Raw genomic sequence first — 20,843 nt, forward strand, 5'->3', positions numbered from 1 at the left:
AAACGTCAGGAGAGAGTGCACCTGGAACATGGACAGGCAGCCCGGAAAACTCACAGCAACCCACGGATTCTGGGTATGAAAGCCTTTGACAACATCTCCCTTCCTTTTCTTCCAGGTGAAGAGCAAGCTTCCCCTCCTGAAGGCCATCATCCAATACGGTGAAAAGATCAAGGAGAAGATACCTAATCTCTATTCGGTAGGGTTAGCTGGCTTATTTTTGGTTTATATTTATTGATTTTCCCTGAAATTACTGTGATTTGCAATCAGCTTTAACTGTAGGAAGCTTTAAGGACTTAAATTTTAATTTTAAGGAATTAAAATTTTAATTCTTAAATTTGGTCCTGCCACAGGTTTTTAATTGCCACAGGTTTTAATATAACAAAAATAATATTTCAACAATAATAATAACAAATATTATATAATAAAATACAAAAATAATATAAAACAATAATAATAATAATAATAATACAAAGAAACAGATGTGCCTAAGCGTGAAGCCGGGAGCCAAGCAGCGACTCCCAAGTCCTTAATAATAATTGCGTCGTGTCGCGTCATTGTTGTATTGTTTTGCTTTGTTATGAGTTATTTATTGTTGTATTGTTGTTATGTTTTATGATGTATTTGGGCTCGGCCTTTTGTAAGTCGCACCGAGTCCTGCGGGAGATGGTCACGGGGTATTAATAAAGGTTTATTATTATTATTATTATTATTATTATTATTAAGGACTTGGGAGTCGCTGCTTGGCTCCCGGCTTCACGCTTAGGCACATCTGTCTCTTTGTATTATTATTATTATTATTATTATTATTAAAGTTTTATATTATTTTTGTATTTTATTATAATATATATATATAATATTTGTTATTATTCTTGTTGAAATATTTTTGTTATATTGTTTATTGTACACTAGCCGTCCCCTGCCATGCGCTGCTGTGGCACAGTCTGTGTATATGTGTTTTGTGTGTGTATATATTGGTATATATGTGTGTTTGCGTATATATATGTGGTTTTGCGCATGCATGGTAATTTTTTTTGTGTTTTTTGGCCTTTTAAGTCTCTTCTGCTGTGTTTTTGAATGTTTTTATGAGTGATGGTCTCTTGTTGGCCTGATACGTGTATTGTGTCCAAATTTGGTGTCAATTCGTCCAGTGATTTTTGAGTTATGTTAATCCCACAAACGAACATTACATTGTATTGTCGAAGGCTTTCATGGCTGGAATCACTGGGTTGTTGTAGGTTTTTTCGGGCTATATGGCCATGGTCTAGAGGCATTCTCTCCTGACGTTTCACCTGCATCTAGGGCAAGCATCCTCATCCTTATTTATATAGTTACATTTATTGTTATACATCATTATTATCATACAATATTATTATATTATTTTTATTAAAGTATTATTATTTTTTAATATTGTACATTATTATACTGTGTGTGTGTGTGTGTATGTATATATATATAAAATTCTTGCTGCATCATGGCGCCCGCTGTAACCTGCAGTGTCCTTGGAGGGAGGTCTTTGGTGTGTAAGTGGGCACCTCTGCCACATACACACAATTTATGTCTGATTCCCTATCTTGTGTTGCAGTGGAGTGAGTTCCTTTCGCTGGGCGCCTCCATCCCGGAGGACGTGCTGGACGTAGTCATTGCCTCGCAGGTGCCCAACCAGTGCTGCACCCTCATCTACACCTCCGGCACCACCGGGGACCCCAAGGGTGTCATGCTCAGCCACGACAACGTGAGTCAGTCACAAAACCCAGTTACATCACAACAAGACGGGTTTCCCCCCAAAGCTCATGCTGAAGTTAGGCAGAGGAGAGCAGAGGGGGAGGATCAGAGAGTAGCAAGAGTAGCAATAATAATAATAATAATAATAATGACAATGCACACACAGAGATATTTTATATAATATAACATATACATAAATAAAAATATAACGATGTATAGACTATATAATATAATATCAATATATCATAGAATCATAGAATCAAAGAGTTGGAAGAGACCTCATGGGCCATCCAGTCCAACCCCCTGCCAAGAAGCAGGAATATTGCATTCAAATCACCCCTGACAAATGGCCATCCAGCCTCTGCTTAAAAGCTTCCAAAGAAGGAGCCTCCACCACACTCCGGGGCAGAGAGTTCCACTGCTGAACGGCTCTCACAGTCAGGAAGTTCTTCCTCATGTTCAGATGGAATCTCCTCTCTTGTAGTTTGAAGCCATTGTTCCGCGTCCGAGTCTCCAAGGAAGCAGAAAACAAGCTTGCTCCCTCCCTCAGTATAATACAATAAATAATAAAATATCATAATATATAATATTGTTATTATAAAACAGAATTGCTTCTGAGGCGAGAGAATCGGCTGTCTACGAAGACGTTGCCCAGGGGATGCCCGGATGTCTTGCAATCCTGCGAGGAGGCTTCTCTCATGTCCCAGTTCATAGACAGGTCTTCATAGACCTGTCCGCAGTTTATGATACTGTGAACCACTACCTCCGCCTGAGAAAAATGTATAATATCACAAAGGACTACCACCTCACCCGCCTCATAGGAAACCTGCTACAAAACAGGAGCTTTTTTGTTGAGTTCCAGGGCCAGAGAAGCAGATGGCGGAAACAGAAGAACGGCCTGCCTCAGGGGAGCGTGCTTGCTCCATCCATGTTCAACATCTACACAAATGACCAGCCACTGCCAGAAGGGACAGAAAGTTTCATCTATGCTGATGATCGTGCCATTACCACTCAAGCAGGGAGCTTTGAGATGGTAGAACAGAAGCTCTCCGAAGCTCCAGGTGCTCTTACCGCCTACTACAGGGAAAACCAACTGATCTCTAATCTATCTAAAACACAGACATGTGTTTTTCACCTTAAGAACAGACAAGCATCCCGAGCTCTGAGGATTACCTGGGAAGGAATCCCACTGGAGCATTGCAGCACACCCAAATACCTGGGAGTCACTCTGGACCGTGCTCTGACCTAAAAAAAGCACTGACTGAACATCAAGCAAAAAGTGGGCGCTAGAAACAATATCATACGAAAGGTGACTGGCACAACCTGGGGATCACAACCAGACACATTGAAGACATCTGCCCTTGCGCTGTGCTACTCTGCTGCTGAGTACGCATGTCCAGTGTGGAACACATCTCACCACACAGTGGATGTGGCTCTTAATGAGACATGCCGCATTATCACGGGGTGTCTGCGCCCTACGCCACTGGAGAAATTACACTGCTTAGCCGGTATTGCACCACCTGACATCCGCCAGGAAGTAGTGAAAGTGAAAGGACCAAGGCAGTGACATCTCCAGCTCATCCCTTGTTTGGGTATCAGCCAGATGTCAACGACTTAAATCTAGAAATAGTTTTCTAAGATCTACAGAGACACTCGCTGGAACACCTCAGCAAGCGAGAGTCCAAAAGTAGCAGGCTCACACCCAGCACTTCAATCCGTGGGTGATACCAGATGAGAGACTCCCTCCTGGGCACACAGAAGACTGGGCGACTTGGAAGGCGCTGAACAGACTGCGCTCTGGCACCACGAGATGCAGAGCCAACCTCAAGAAATGGGGCTACAAAGTTGAATCTACGACATGCGAGTGCAGAGAAGAGCAAACTACAGACCACCTGCTGCAATGCACCCTGAGCCCTGCCACATGCACAATGGAGGACCTTCTTGCGGCAGTACCAGAGGCACTCCAAGTGACCAGATACTGGTCAAAGGACATTTAATCAACTACCAAGTTTGCAAAATCTGTGTTTTTTATCTGTCTGTTTTGTTCTGTTAGAAATGTAATACAATGGTATGGATGACACGATAAATAAAATAAATAAATAAAACATAATACATAATATAAAACATAAAAACCCAACAATATATTAGATAATAATCATAAAATATAATAAAATGTATATTGTACAATATAATTTAATATGTATGCATATTATTTATTTATATCCTGGCATTGAATGTTTGCCGTTTGTATGTTGTGCTCCCCTCTGAGTTCCCTCCGGGGTGAGAAGGGTGGAATATAAATGCTTTAAATAAATAATAAATAAATAACATATTATAATACAATTAAGTATCAATATAATAATACAATTATTAATACAATATACAATATAGTTAAATATCAATATAATAAAACATAATATGAAATGTAAATATATAACATTTAAGATAATCTTAATATATAATGAGATATAATATATATTGTATAATAATTTAATATATAATAATACAATTATTATCAATATAATGATGTATAATATATATTATATAATCATTATAATATTGGATAAAATTTAAATATATAATGTATAATATAAAAAGACAACAGAATAGGAAGGACAAGAGAAAATTAGAAACATTGGAGGTAAATTTCAGGCAAAAACTGGTATGATAAGAAACAAAGATGGCAGGGACCTAACAGAAGCTGAAGAGATCAAGAGAAGGTAGCAAGACTATACAGAAGATCTGTATAGGAAGGATAATAATATCGAGGATAGTTTTGACCGTGTGTTGAGTGAATTAGAACCAGACATCCTGAGGAGTGAGGTTGAATGGGCCTTGAGAAGCATGGCTAACAACAAGGCAGCAGGAGACGACGGGATCCCAGCTGAACTGTTTAAAATCTTAAAAGATGATGCTGTCAAGGTGATGCATGCCATATGCCAGCACATATGGAAAACACAAGAATGGCCATCAGATTGGAAAAAATCCACTTATATCCCCATACCAAAAAAGGGAAATGCGAAAGACTGCTCCGACTTCCGTACAGTGGCCCTTATTTCTCATGCCAGTAAGGTAATGCTCAAGATCCTGCAAGGAAGACTCCAGCAATACATGGAGCGAGAGCTGCCAGATGTTCAAGCTGGGTTTAGAAAAGGCAGAGGAACGAGAGACCAGATTGCCAATATCTGTTGGATAATGGAGAAAGGCAGGGAGTTTCAGAAAAACATCTACTTCTGCTTCATTGACTATTCTAAAGCCTTTGACTGTGTGGATCATAATAAATTGTGGCAAGTTCTTGGTGGGATGGGCATCCCAAGCCACCTTGTCTCTCTCCTGAGGAATCTGTACAAGGACCAAGTAGCAACAGTCAGAACTGACCACGGAACAACAGACTGGCTCAAGATTGGGAAAGGCGTACGGCAAGGCTGCATCCTCTCACCCAACCTATTCAACTTGTATGCAGAACACATCATGCGATGAGCAGGGCTTGAGGAATGCAAAGCTGGGGTGAAAATTGCTGGAAGAAACATTAACAACCTCAGATATGCAGATGACACCACTCTGATGGCCGAAAGAGAGGAGGAGCTGAGGAGCCTTCTAATCAAGGTGAAAGAAGAAAGCGCAAAAGCCGGGTTGCAGCTAAACATCAAAAAAGCCAAGATTATGGCAACAAGAATGACTGACAACTGGGAAATAGAGGGAGAAAATGTGGAGGCCGTGACAGACTTTGTATTTCTAGGCGCAAAGATGACTGCAGATGCAGACTGTGGCCAGGAAATCAGAAGACGCTTACTTCTTGGGAGGAGAACAATGTCCAGTCTCGATAAAATAGTAAAGAGTAGAGACATCAGACTGGCAACAAAGATCTGCCTAGTCAAAGCCATGGTATTCCCTGTAGTCACCTACGGATGTGAGAGCTGGACCTTCGGGAAGGCTGAGCGAAGGAAGATCGATGCTTTTGAGCTGTGGTGTTGGAGGAAAGTGCTGAGAGTGCCTTGGACTGCGAGAAGATCCAACCAGTCCATCCTCCAGGAAATAAAGCCCGACTGCTCACTGGAGGGAAGGATACTAGAGACAAAGTTGAAGTACTTTGGCCACATCATGAGGAGACAGCAAAGCCTGGAGAAGACAATGATGCTGGGGAAAGTGGAAGGCAAAAGGAAGAGGGGCCGACCAAGGGCAAGATGGATGGATGGCATCCTTGAAGTGACAGGACTGACCTTGAAGGAGCTGGGGGTGGTGACGGCCGACAGGGAGCTCTGGCGTGGGCTGGTCCATGAGGTCACGAAGAGTCGGAGACGACTGAATGAATGAACAACAACAAAATAATATAACTAAATATGGATATTATAATGGAATTAAATTATTTATTTATTTAGTGTACTTTATTTGTATACCGCTCTTCTTAGCCATTAGGCGACTCAGAGCGGTTCACAACAAACAGCGGCAAAAATTCAATGCAAACATCATACAAGCCATTTAAAAAACAATTAACACAATAATACATTAAGCAATTAACATCAATAACCATAAATAAACATCAATAAACAACTCGCTAGCGTCTCATAACTAAAATTGTAATCCAAGTTCGCCATCCGTTGTTCCGATTTCCTATAATTCATTGTGATTCATTGCACTGCCTATTCAAACGCCTGTTCAAATAACCAGGTTTTCACTTTCTTCCGAAATGTCATTAATGAGGGAGCCGATCTGATGTCTGTGGGAAGGGCGTTCCATAGCCGAGGGGCCACCACTGAGAAGGCCCCGTCCCTTGTCTCCGCCAACTGTACTATATTTCAATATAGTAATGAAATATACTATAGAATATAATGACCCATGAGGTCTCTTCCAACTCTTTGATTCTATGATAATGAATCATAAATATGTAATGATAATTTAATAATTATAATATTGAATAAAATAAATAATATAATAAAATTTAATAATGCAATTAGATATCAATATAATAATATATAATATAACATTATTATAATTAAATATAAATACATATTAATATAGATGATGTAATTAAGTACAATAGTCACAATACCATATAAATATATGTTAATAATATAACAATAATAAGCCTCCCCAGGTCTTTTCCCCCAGGGCTGCTAGAAAGCTTCCCGCTAGATAGAGGAGAGAATGATGATGATGATGATGATGATAGTAATACTGACTCATTCTCTATGCTGGAGCCCCCAGTGGCACAGTGGGTTAAACCCTTGTGCCGGTAGGACTGAAGGTTCGAATTCGGGGAGAACGCGGGTGAGCTCCCTCTGTCAGCTCCAGCTCCCCATACGAGGACATGAGAGAAGCAAGGATGGTAAAACATCCTGGCATCCCCTGGGCAACGTCCTTGCAGACGGCCAATTCTCTCACACCAGAAGCAACTTGCAGTTTCTCAAGTCGCTCCTGACACGAAAAAAAAAATTCTCCTTGCTGCAGATCACGTGGACGGCGCGTGCTGCGGGGGAGTTTGTGAACCTGATTGAAGGCACGGCACAGCAGCAAGAAGTGGTGGTCAGCTACCTGCCGCTCAGCCACATTGCGGCTCAAATGATTGACATCTGGCTGCCCTTGACCTTCGGTGTCCTGACTGCCTTCGCCCAGCCAGATGCCCTCAAGGTAGCCCCTCCATCCGGGGAGTCTCCATAGCCAGCCAGTGTTTTGGATTCCCACAATTTAGGATTATAACAATTATTATTGTTGTTGTTGTTATTGTTGTATATATTATATAACTCTTATTATATTAATTATCTTATTATATAGTTGTTATTATCATATTTATTATTGATGCTACTATTTTAATTGATTGTTATTATATAACTATTATTATATTTATTATAAATGTATTATATTATTGTTATTATATTTATTATATTTTACTATAGCTACTTTTATATTTATTATATATATTATATTTATTATTGCTCTATTTATTTAGTATTGTTACTTTTATATTATATTTAATTATAACTATTATATTTATTATTATAAATTTGTTATTATATTATTATTATTTTTATTGTTGTTATATTATATTTTACTAGCCATGCCCTGCCACGCGTTGCTGTGGCCCAGTTTAATGATTTCCATGTTATCCTCTATTACAGTGTTTCTCAACTTGGGGGTCGGGACCCCAAGGGGGGGCCATGAGGGGGTGTCACAAGGGTTACTAAAGACAACAGTATTTTTTGTTGGTCATGGGGGTTCTGTATGGGAAGTCTGGCCCAATTGTATCATTGCTGAGGTTCAAAATGCTCTTTGATTGCAAGTGAACTATAAATCCCAGTAGCTACAACTCCCAAATGTCAAGGTCTATTTCCCCCCAACTCCATCTGTGTTTATATTTGGGCATATGGAGCATTCATGCCAAGTTTGGTCTAGATCTTTCATTGTTTGAGTCCACAGTGCTCTTTGGATTTAGGTGAACTACAACTCCAAAACTCAAGGTCAATGCCCACTAAATGCTTCCAGTATTTTCTGTTGGTCATGGGAGTTCTGTGTACCAAGTTTGGTTTAATTCCATTGTTGGTGGAGTTGAGAATGCTCTTTGATTGTAGGTGAACTATAAATCCCAGCAACTACAACTCCCAAATGACACAATCATAATTTTTTGAGTGATGCTCACTCCTTGTGTTGTGAGATGTTTTGTTGCCAAATTTGGTGTGATTTCGTTCATTGGTTCTTTTGTTTTTAAGGTACTCATTATGCACAGAGCATTTTAGATAGATAGATTATACTATTATAACATTTATATATAACTAGCTGTGCCCTGCCACGCGTTGCTGTGGCCTATAGTAAAACTTATCAAAGTTGAGGTAGATATCTGGACTATTATGAAAGAGAGGTCCCTACCTATTCCTTCCCCCTTTTCCTCCCCCTTTCTCTCCTTTCTTCTTTCTCTACCTCTTTCTTTCTTTCCTTCTTTCGCTCCTTGGTTTCATCCTTCTCTCTTTCCTTCATTCCCTCCCCCTTTCTTCCTTTGCCTTTCTTCCCTCCCTGTTTGCTTCCTTCTTTCTCTTTTTATTTCCTTTTATTTCACCACCATCATAACAATAACAATAATGCAATGCATTGCCTCTGGGACCTGACACCTCTCCCATTCCCCCTAAAAGGGTCTAATAGGAATAATAGCATCATAATAATAATAATAGAAATAACAACCTTTACCCGCCACGTGTTGCTGTGGCCAATCTTCCCTCTTTCTCTCCTTCTTTCCCTCCCTCCCTCCTTCCTTCCTTCCTTCCTTCCTTCCTTCCTTCCCATCTTTCCTTCTCCTCTTCTTTCTCTATCTTTCCTTCCTTCCCCCTTTTTCTTTCTCTTCTGCTGTCTCTCTTTTCTTTCCTTCCATCTTTCCTTTTCTTTCCTTTTCTTCTTCCTCTAACGTTCCTTCCTTCCCCCTTTTTCTTTACCTCCCTTTCTCTTTCTTCCTTCTTTCCTTCCTTCCTGTCTTTCCTAGATTTTGACAGGGCGGGAAGGGGCGGGGTGGGGTTTGGAGGTGGCGTGAAGTAAAAGGAGGTAAGATTGGGGCAGGGGACTGATGGAGCGTGGGGTTGCGTGTGTGTGTGCGGCAGCGGGGGGAGTGATGGAGTGTGGGGTTGCGTGTGTGTGTGTGGCGGCGGGGGGAGTGGGGTTGCATGTGTGTATGCGGCAGCGGGGGGAGTGATGGAGCGTGGGGATGCGTGTGTGTGTGCGGCAGGGGGTGTGTGTGTGCGGGAAGCGGCGCGGCGGGGCTTGGAGTGGGCATGGTTTCCGCAGAGGGAACGTTGGCCGGAAGTCCATGTGCGCGCGCCAGGGAACTTGCGGCTGGGCGCCAGTGCGCATGCTCAGTTGTTTTGCTGTTTTGTGAGTGTGTTGTTGTGTTGTTTTTCATTTTGAGTAGATATGTTTGTACCTTGTGGGTTGTGTTATGGGCATGGGAATTTTGGTTAAGTTTCGTTGGGGTTTTTTTGAGTTTTGTTCTTTTGCCGTTTTGTGAGTGTGTTGCTGTGTTGTTTTTCATTTTGAGTAGATATGTTTGTACATTGTGGGTTGTGTTATGGGCACGGGGATTTTAGTTAAGTTTCGTTGGGGGATTTTTGAGTTTTGTTGTTTTGCTGTTTTGTGAGTGTGTTGTTGTGTTGTTTTTCATTTTGAGTAGATATGTTTGTACCTTGTGGGTTGTGTTATGGGCACGGGGATTTTAGTTAAGTTTCATTGGGGGATTTTTGAGTTTTGTTGTTTTGCCGTTTTGTGAGTGTGTTGTTGTGTTGTTTTTCATTTCGAGTAGGTATGTTTGTACCTTGTGGGTTGTGTTATGGGCACGGGGATTTTGGTTAAGTTTCGTTGGGGGATTTTTGAGTTTTGTTGTTTTGCCGTTTTGTGAGTGTGTTGTTGTGTTATTTTTCATTTTGAGTAGATATGTTTGTACCTTGTGGGTTGTGTTATGGGCATGGGAATTTTGGTTAAGTTTCGTTGGGGGGTTTTTGAGTTTTGTTTCCTCGTTGGATGCCCCTAACAAATTTATATATATAGATTGTATATTTATTATTATATTTATTATTATTACAATTATTATGTTTATTATATTTTTATTATAACTATTGTATTTATTCTAAAAATCATATTTATTATTATATTATTATATTAATTATAGTTATTATATTTTATTGTAACTACAATTATTATTATTATCATTATTATCATTATTATGTATTTTCACCCAGCTTTGCTCCGGCAATGGAGAAAACCCTGGTGAGGACGACCTACTTCTGAACCTATTACTATTATTATATCTCTATATATAAAAATGATCTGTGCGTAATGAGTACCTTAAAAACAAAAGAACTAATGAAAGAAATCACACCAAATTTGGCAACAAAACATCTCACTACACAAGGAGTGACCATCACTCAAAAAAATTATGATTTTGTCATTTGGGAGTTGTAGTTGCTGGGATTTATAGTTCGCCTATAATCGAAGAGCATTCTGAACTCCACCAATGATTGAATCGAACCAAACTTGGCACACAGAACTCCCATGACCAACAGAAGACACTAGAAGGCTTTGGTGGGCATTGGCCTTGAGTCTGGGAGTTGTAGTTCACCTACATCCAGAGAGCACTGTGGACTCAAACAATGATGGATCTGGACCAAACTCTACATGAATACTCAATATGCCCAAATATAAACACAGATGGAGTTTGGGGGAAATAGACCTTGACATTTGGGAGTTGTAGTTACTGGGATTTATAGTTCACCTACAATCAAGGAGCATTCTGAACTCCACCAATGATTGAATCGAACCAAACTTGGCACACAAACTCCCATGACCAACAGAAAACTCTAGAAGGGTTTGGTGGGCATTGGCCTTGAGTCTGGGAGTTGTAGTTCACCTACATCCAGAGAGCACTGTGGACTCAAAAAATGATGGATCTGGACCAAACTCTACATGAATACTCAATATGCCCAAATATAAACACAGATGGAGTTTGGGGGAAATAGACCTTGACATTTGGGAGTTGTAGTTACTGGGATTTATAGTTCATCTACAACCAAGGAGCATTCTGAACCCGACCAATGACAGAATTGGGGCAAACTTCCCATACAGAACCCTCATGACCAACACAAAATGCTGTGTTTTCTGGTGGTCTTTGGCAACCCTTCTGACACCCCCTCACAACCCCCCAGGGGTCCCAAACCCCAGGTTGAGAAATGCTCCCTTAAGACCATCCAGTCCAACTCCCTTCACCAGGGCAAGAAAACATAAAGCCCTCCTGACAAAGAGCCATCTAGCCATTCACACTCACATATATATGTATATGACAGATGCAGTATCATAGATTCGAAAGGGACCACTAAAGAAGGACAATGATATGTTGCGTGTTCCAGAGTAAGCAAACCAGACAATTTCCACATCAACACTGACAAAGAAACAGCAAGAAATACTGTTTACCCACAAGCATCAAGACATTACATATATTAGAAACCAACACTTTCTCATTACTTTATTTTCCAGATCACCAGGCTGGGCCACAGCAACGCGTGGCAGGGGACAGCTAGTATACTATATTATTATTATTATGGTTATGGTTATTATTATATTTGTGATTCTCTTTATGACGATTTTGCAGGGCACGCTGGTGGAGACGCTGAAGGAAGTGCAGCCCACAGCCTTCCTGGGCGTCCCACGCGTCTGGGAGAAGATGCAGGAGCGCATGAAGGCCGTTGGGGCCAAGAACTCGGCCCTCAAGCGCCGCCTGGCTGCATGGGCCAAGTCTGTTGGGCTGGAGACCAACCTCAAGCGCATGACTGGGTCAGGACCCACATCTTCCTTACCTTTGCTCTGACTTGGCATTACCTTTGAACTGACGTTGCATCGCCTTTGCACTGACCTGGTGTAAACTTTGCCTGACTTCTGCTCTGACTTTGCATTGCATTACCTTTGCACTGACGTTGCATTGCATTTCATTTTATTAGCAAGGGGTGGGTTTCTAGTGGGGGGGGGGAGGGACCTCTGCAGGGATCGCGGCCCCCTGTAAGGGCTTTGGTGAATTGTTATTTAATTATTATTTTCTGATATCATATTATATATCATATTGTATTATTTTATTTTCTGAAGCTGGCTTCAGAAAAGGCAAAAGCTGCACATCGCAAGTGTTGAACCTGACATTACAGTATTTTCATCTATTATTATATTATTATTTTTCTCTCTGCAAAAGTGATGATTATGATTTTTTTATTTTTATTCTTTATAATTATTATTATTGGTTGCATGCTGCAAGATGCTTCTGGTGTGAGAGAATCAGCTGTCTATGAATCACCTGTCTGTCTGCATAGAATTACGGAAAAAATAGACTCTTGTCTGATCCCACAGCAAGCTGGCTTCAGGAAAGGCAAAAGCTGCACATCGCAAGTGCTGAACCTGACTCAGCACATAGAAGATGGCTTTGAAAGGCAGCAGATCACAGGAGCTGTCTTCATAGACCTGTCAGCAGCCTATGATACTGTGAACCACCGCCTCCTCCTGAGGAAAATGTATAATATCACAAAGGACTACCACCTCACCCGCCTCATAGGAAACCTGCTACAAAACAGGAGCTTTTTTGTTGAGTCCCAGGGCCAGAGAAGCAGATGGCGGAAACAAAAGAACGGCCTGCCTCAAGGGAGCGTGCTTGCTCCATCCATGTTCAACATCTACACAAATGACCAGCCACTGCCAGAAGGGACAGAGAGCTTCATCTATGCTGATGATTGTGCCATCACCGCTCAAGCAGGGAGCTTTGAGATGGTAGAACAGAAGCTTTCCGAAGCTCTAGGTGCTCTTACTGCCTATTACAGGGAAAACCAGCTGATCCCCAACCCATCCAAAACACAGACATGTGCCTTTCATCTCAAGAACAGAGAAGCATCCCGAGCTCTGAAGATCACCTGGGAAGGAATCCCACTGGAGCATTGCAGCGCACCCAAATACCTGGGAGTCACTCTGGACCGTGCTCTTACCTACAAGAAGCACTGCCTGAACATCAAGCAAAAAGTGGGTGCTAGAAACAATATCATACGAAAGCTGACTGGCACAACCTGGGGATCACAACTAGACACAGTGAAGACATCTGCCCTTGCGCTATGCTACTCTGCTGCTGAGTATGCATGCCCAGTGTGGAACACATCTCACCACACTAAAACAGTCCCTTCTGGCAGTGGCTGGTCATTTGTGTAGATGTTGAACATGGATGGGGCAAGCATGCTCCCCTGAGGCAGGCCGTTCTTCTGTTTCCGCCATCTGCTTCTCTAGCCCTGGAACTCAACAAAAAAGCTCCTGTTTTGTAGCAGGTTTCCTATGAGGCGGGTGAGGTGGTAGTCCTTTGTGATATTATACATTTTCCTCAGGAGGAGGCGGTGGTTCACAGTATCATAGGCTGCTGACAGGTCTATGAAGACAGCTCCTCTTAATGAGACATGCCGCATTATCATGGGGTGCCTGCGCCCTACACCACTGGAGAAATTACACTGCTTAGCCGGTATTGCACCACCTGACATCCGCCGGGAAGTAGCAGCCAATAGTGAAAGGACCAAGGCAGAGACATCTCCAGCTCATCCTGTTTGGGTATCAACCAGCACGTCAACGACTTAAATCTAGAAATAGTTTTCTAAGATCTACAGAGACACTCGCTGGAACACCTCAGCAAGCGAGAGTCCAAAAGTGGCAGGCTCAAACCCAAAACCTCAAACAATGGCTGATACCAAATGAGAGGCTCCCCCCTGGGCACACAGAGGACTGGGCGACTTTGAAGGCGCTGAACAGACTGCACTCTGGCCCCACGAGATGCAGAGCCAATCTTAAGAAATGGGGCTACAGGGTGGAATCCTCGGCATGCGAGTGCAGAGAAGAGCAAACCACTGGACCACCTGCTGCAATGCAACCTGAGCCCTGCCACATGCACCATGGAGGACCTCCTTGCGGCAACACCAGAGACACTCCAAGTGGCCAGATACTGGTCAAAGGACATTTAATCAACTACCAAGTTTGCAAATTTTGTATTTTGTGTGTTTGTTTGCTTTGTTCTGTTAGAAATGTAATATAATTTGACTGGTTGTCCTGACACGACAAAAAAAAATTATTTTATTATTTTCTGATTTCATATTGTATATCTTGTATTATTGTCTTATTTTATTATTTCACAGTATATATTGTCATGTTATAATGTTATATGAGGTATCATATTTTAATATATTATTATTATTTTATCATTATTTCATATTATTATTTGCATAACCTTTGCACCTACTATGCATTGCTTTTCCCCTGCCTTAGCATTGCATTGATTTTGCATTGCCTTTGCATTACCTCTTCCCTTACTTTGCACTAACTTTGCATTGTATTTGCACCTATTTTGCATTAGCTTTACATTACTTTTGCAGTACCTTTGCACTGACTTTGCAGTACCTTTGTTCTGATTTTGCATTGCCTTTGCACCAACTTTGCATTGCCTTTGCAATACCTTAGCACCGACTTTGCCCTGACACTGTCCTGCCTCTGCCTCGCCCTTGCAGGTCACCGGAGGAGCCGCTGAAGTACCGCTTTGCGCGTGCGCTAGTGTACCGGAAGGTGCGCAAGGCTCTGGGGCTGGAGCGCTGCACCCGGTGCTACACAGCGGCCGCCCCCATCGCTCGGGAGACGTTGGAGTACTTCCTCAGCCTGGACATCCCTGTCTATGAGCTTTACGGCATGAGTGAGAGTACCGGCCCACACACTGTCTCCCACGCCGGCGCCTTCCGCATCACTAGGTCAGGGGTTGCGCGGAGACCACTCTGGGACCAGCCTGGGAGAATTAATGGAGGGTGCATAGGGATGGGGGTCATGCTAGTATTATTATTGCTATTGTTATTATTGCTATTATTATTGTTCTAGCTTGGGTACCCAGCAATGCTTGGGTTATTTGAAAAAGGCATTGTTTGTTTTGTGGTGGAAGGTAATCTCATTTAGTTATTAAAAAAATTATTTATTTCTCGTACTTCTACCCCACCCTTCCCAACCCCCGAGGGGGGACTTAGGGCGGCTTGCAACAGGCACAATTCGATGCCAGCACAACAATAAGATAAAAATAAAACATATATAAACAGTAATTAAAACAATTAAAACAATCCATTATACATCATAATCCATAAAACCAATCTAGTGCTCAACGTTTGCCAGCTCAGAGTCCGTAAATTCAATTCCACATTGTCAAATCCATCAATTTCTAGTCGTCGCTTGTCCTTTGTCTATCTGCCAGATGACCCAAATGCCTGGTCCCATATCCATGTTTTTAATTTCCTTCTGAAAGAGAGGAGGGATGTTGACCTAATTTCCCCAGGGAGTGAATTCCACAGGTGAGGGGCCACCACTGAGAAGGCCCTGCTCCTCGTCCCCACCAACCTCATTTGTGATAGAGGTGGGGCCGAGAGCAGGGCCTCCTCAGAAGATCTTAAACTCCGAGGTGGGACGTAGAAGGAGATGCGTTCGGACAGATACGCTGGGCCGGAGCCGTATAGGGTTTTGTAGGTCAAAACCAGCACTTTGAATTGTGCTCGGAACTGGATCGGCAGCCAGTGGAGCGGACATAACAGAGGGGTGGTATTCTCCCTGTATGACGCTCCGGTGACTAATCTGGCTGCCGCCCGCTGGACTAATTGAAGTTTCCGAACAGTCTTCAAAGGCAACCCCACGTAGAGTGCGTTGCAGTAATCTATTCGGGATGTAACAAGAGCGTGGACCACTGTGGCCAGATCAGACTTCCCAAGGTACGGGCGCAAATGGCGCACAAGTTTTAATTGTGCAAAAGCTCTCCCGGCCACCGCCGAGACCTGGGGTTCCAGGCTCAGCGATGAGTCCAGGATCACTCCCAAGCTGCGAACCTGCGTCTTCAGGGGGAGTGTAACCCCATCCAACACAGGCTGTAACCCTATACCCTGTTCGGCCTTACGACTGACCAGTAGGACCTCTGTCTTGTCTGGATTCAGTTTCAGTTTGTTAGCTCTCATCCAGTCCGACACAGCGGCCAAGCACCGGTTCAAGGTTTGGACAGCCAGTTTTTGTTTTGGTTTTTGTATGAATGTGCCCATTAGAAAATGCATAGGGATGTGGGTGAACTACAATTCCAAGAATTGTGGGTAAATCCTCCCCAAACTAGGCCTGTATGCACAGTTGGTCATGTTGTATCGATGTGCCTAGTTTGGTCCAGATCCGGTGTTGGTTGGGTTCAGTGCTCTCTGAACTACAACTCCCAAAATGATGGTCAATTCCCACACAGCCTTGCAGTGTGTTCAGCTGGTCATTGTCAGTGGAGGTCACAGTTTCTTTGGATGCAGGTGAACTATAACTCCTGTAAATCATGGTCAGTGTCCCCCAAACTTCTCCAGTATGTTCTGTTGGTCATGGGGGGTCATGTGTGCCAAGTTTGGTCCAGGTCTGACATGCATGGGAGTCGCAGTGGCCTCTGGAAGTGAATGAAGATGCTGCAAATCCCATCATCTATGGTCTGTCATCCCCAAAACCACACCAGAATGTAAAGTGAGTCATGGGGGGGGGCTCTGTGTGGCAGGTTTGGTCTTGATCAGACATTGGTGTGGATTGTAGTGGAATCAGGAAGTGAGTGAAGGTACTGCAAGTCCCATCATCCATTTTTTGTTTTTTGGCTTTTAATAATAATAATAATAATAATAATAATAATAATAATAACAACAACTTTATTTATATTCCGCTCTATCTCCCCAAAGGGACTCAGGACACAATCCAAACATAAAAGGCAAACATTCAATGCCCGAACATAACAACAATACATCCATACTAACAAAATATATACAACCCAACATATAAATACAAATTATAACTTAAACTAAAATTAAATAAAAGCACAGTCTGTTACAACAGACGTAAGACAAAACATCAAACATCAAATGGAAACAATAATTTCCTATTTCTTTGGGGCAAATCGATTCATCATTTTAAGTCACTTCTGCTGTGTTTTTCAGTGGTTTTATGAGTGATGGTCACTCGTTAACCTGATAGTTAACGTATTGTGTCCAAATTCGGTGTCAATTTGTCCAGTGGTTTTTGCGTTATGTTAATCCCACAAACAAACATGACATTTTTATTTATATAGATTATCGTATTTATTATTATATCATTATTTTGTATTATAGTATTATGTTATTTTTATTTCTTCTTACTGTATTTCTTATTTTATTTTATTGTTTTGTCTTATAGTGTTATATTATTTTGTATTTTATTATTTCATATATTATAGTCTCTAATAATATTATTATCATTATTTTTTCTTGCCATTCTCTGTCAAGGTTATTTTGCAGGAAAGGTTATCATTATTAATTGTCATATTATTAATATTATTATTATATATTATTGTGTTATATGATATTATTATATTCCATTATCATTATATTATTATTATTATTATTATTATTATTATTATTAGGTTCTTGTGGGTTTTTTCGGGCTATAGGGCCATGTTCTAGAGGCATTTCTCCTGACGTTTCGCCTGCATCTATGGCAAGCATCCTCAGAGGTTGTGAGGTCTGTTGGAAGTAGGAAAAATGGGTTTATATATCTGTGGAATGGCTGGGGTGGGTCAAGGAGCTCTTCCCTGCTGCAGTTAGGTGTGAATGTTTAGCTGATCACCTTCATTAGCATTTGAAGGCCTGCCTGAGCCTGGGAAAATCTGTTGCTGGGAGGTGTTAATCTGTGCCTGGTTTTAAAATTATAACAGCTAAACAACAGAGAGGAAAAAACCAGGCACAGATTAACACCTCCCAGCAACAGATTTTCCCAGGCTCAGGCAGGCCTTCAAATGCTAATGAAGGCGATCAGCTAAACATTCACACCTAACTGCAGCAGGGAAGAGCTCCTTGCCCCACCCCAGCCATTCCACAGATATATAAACCCATTTTTCCTACTTCCAACAAACCTCACAACCTCTGAGGATGCTTGCCATAGATGCAGGCGAAACGTCAGGAGAAATGCCTCTAGAACATGGCTCTATAGCCCGAAAAACCCCACAAGAACCTAGTGATTCCAGCCATGAAAGCCTTCGACAGTATTATTATTGTTCTGTCAATTTCTCCCAGGGGTAGTTTGCAGGGAGGGCTTGCCAGGCTTGCAGTGTGGTTGAAGTGTGCCAACTGCTTGGTGTGGATGCCATCTGCCCTCCTTCACCCTTACCCATACCCTTTCCCTGCTGCAGCTGCGGGAAGCCGATGGTGGGCTGCCGAACACTGCTGCATCACAAAGATGCGGAGGGCGTGGGCGAGGTGTGCTTCTTTGGGCGGCACGTCTTCATGGGCTACCTGAACATGGAGGAAAAGACCAAGGAGGCCATTGACGAGGAGGGCTGGCTGCACTCGGGAGACCTGGGCAAGCACGACCACGACGGCTTCCTCTACATCACCGGCAGGATCAAAGGTGATGGACAAACTGGGCTCACCCTGCCGTGCGGATCCACCCACCCACCTTTCTTCTCCTTCTTCCTCTTGTATAGGTGGTCCAAACTTTAAAATATCTGTAGAAATATTTTAAAAATATTCACTAAAAATCTACAGAAATATTCATTGAAATATCCATTAAAATATCTGCACAAATATTCATTAAAATATCTGATGTGCAGAAATAATTAAAATATCTCCAGAAATAATCATTAAAATATCTGCCAAAATAATCATAAAGCACCCACCCACCTTTCTTCTTATTCTATTACCATTATATTACTACTACTATAACATTTATTATTATCTCATTTTTTCCTTATATATTATTACTAGTTTGGGGAAACTGGATAATAGCGATTCTCTATGCCAAGTTTGGTCTTTATTGGTCATTGGATGACGGTTGCATTGTTTTCAGGAAGTGAGTGAAGGTACTTGAAGTCCCATCATCCATGGTCCACTCTCCTCCAAACAGCAGCAGGATATAGAGTGGGTCATGGGGGCTCTGTGTGCCAAGTTTGGTCTTTATCAGTCATTGGATGAGGGTGGCAGTGGTTTCAGTAAGTGAGTGAAGGTACTGCAAGTTCCATCATCCATGGTCAACCCTCCTCCAAACTGCAGCAAGATGTAGAGTGGGTCATGGGGGCTCTGTGTGCTAAGTTTGGTCTTGGTCAGTCATTGGATGAGTGTTGCAGAAGTCTTGGGAAGTGAGTGGAGGTACTTGAAGTCCCATCATCCATAGTCTGTTCTCCCCCAAACCTCACCAGAATGTTGAGTTGGCCAAGGGGGCTCTCTGTGCCAAGTTTGGTCTTTCTTGGTATTTGGATAAGTGTCGCTGTGGTTTCAGGAAGTGAGTGAAGTGACTGCAAGTCCCATCATCCATCGTCCGTCCTCCTCCAAACTGCAATGGGGATTTGGGTAACCAGTCAAAATTCATAACTAAACCAGGTTTTTTTTTAACCTGAAAAATTTCAGGGGGGGGGGGTTGAACCCCTAACCCCCCCCCCCCCCCCCCCCGCTACAGGCCTGGCCGTGGCCAAGGGTGCCTTTTTGTGGACATGCGCTGCTTCTCCCTGTAGGAGTTTTGAGTTTAGAAGTCTGCTTTTTTCGTGGTTTTTTTTTTTTTGAGATGGTAACTCGTGTTAGGGGTGTGGTGTCCAAATTTGGCATCGGTTTGTTCTGTGGTTTGTGAGTTATGTTAATCCCACGAACGAACGTTGCATTTTTATCTATATAGACTGCTTATACATATCTTTTCCATTATTATAATTGTTCTTATTATTGTTGTTATCTTCCTTGCAGAGCTGATCATCACGGCGGGGGGTGAGAATGTGGCGCCGGTGCCCATTGAGGACGCGGTCAAGGAGGCCCTGCCCATCCTGAGCAATGCCATGCTGTTGGGCGACAAGGCCAAGTTCCTCTCCATGCTTTTGACCCTCAAGGTAGGCATTTATTTGTCGTGTCAGAGCAACCAGTCCATTATATATTACATTTCTAACAGAACAAAGCAAACAGACAGAAAAATACACATCTTGTGAGTTTGGTAGTTGGTTAAATGTCCTTTGACCAGTATCTGGCCACTTGGAGTGCTTCCGGTGTTGCTGCAAGAAGGTCCTCCATGGTGCATGTGGCAGGGCTCAGGTTGCATTGCAGCAGGTGGTCAGTGGTTTGCTCTTCTCCACACTCACATGCCGAAGATTCCACTTTGTAGCCCCATTTCTGAAGGTTGGCTCTGCATCTCGTGGTGCCAGAGCGCAGTCTGTTCAGTGCCTTCCAAGTCGCCCAGTCTTCTGTGTGCCCAGGAGGGAGTCTCTCAGGTATCAGCCATTGGTTGAGGTGCTGGGTTTGGGCCTGCCACTTTTGGACTCTCGCTTGCTGAGGTGTTCCAGCGAGTGTCTCTGTAGATCTTAGAAAACTATGTCTAGATTTAAGTAGTTGGCGTGCTGGCTGATACCCAAACAGGGGATGAGCTGGAGATGTCTCTGCCTTGGTCCTTTCACTATTGGCTGCTACTTCCCGGCGGATGTCAGGTGGTGCAATACCGGCTAGACAGTGTAATTTCTCCAGTGGTGTAGGGCGCAGGCACCCCGTGATAACGCGGCATGTCTCATTAAGAGCCACATCCGCTGTTTTAGTGTGGTGAGATGTGTTCCACACTGG

At 42.6% G+C, this 20,843-nt stretch overlaps 1 protein-coding gene across 2 annotated transcripts in view; it reads left to right on the forward strand.

Annotated features, from left to right (window-relative positions):
* ACSBG2 (acyl-CoA synthetase bubblegum family member 2) overlaps positions 1-20,843 on the forward strand; it is a 54,832-nt gene that overhangs the window by 28,796 nt on the left and 5,193 nt on the right. For both annotated transcript variants that reach the window (XM_067473609.1, XM_067473610.1), the window contains 7 exons: positions 116-196; positions 1,583-1,732; positions 7,171-7,350; positions 11,840-12,021; positions 14,760-14,993; positions 18,446-18,663; positions 19,986-20,125. In XM_067473609.1, coding sequence (XP_067329710.1) covers positions 116-196; positions 1,583-1,732; positions 7,171-7,350; positions 11,840-12,021; positions 14,760-14,993; positions 18,446-18,663; positions 19,986-20,125 — 1,185 coding nt within the window. The remainder of the gene's footprint in view (positions 1-115; positions 197-1,582; positions 1,733-7,170; positions 7,351-11,839; positions 12,022-14,759; positions 14,994-18,445; positions 18,664-19,985; positions 20,126-20,843) is intronic.

This window comes from Anolis sagrei, chromosome X, assembly GCF_037176765.1.
Source record: "Anolis sagrei isolate rAnoSag1 chromosome X, rAnoSag1.mat, whole genome shotgun sequence".
Taxonomy (NCBI): domain Eukaryota; kingdom Metazoa; phylum Chordata; class Lepidosauria; order Squamata; family Dactyloidae; genus Anolis; species Anolis sagrei.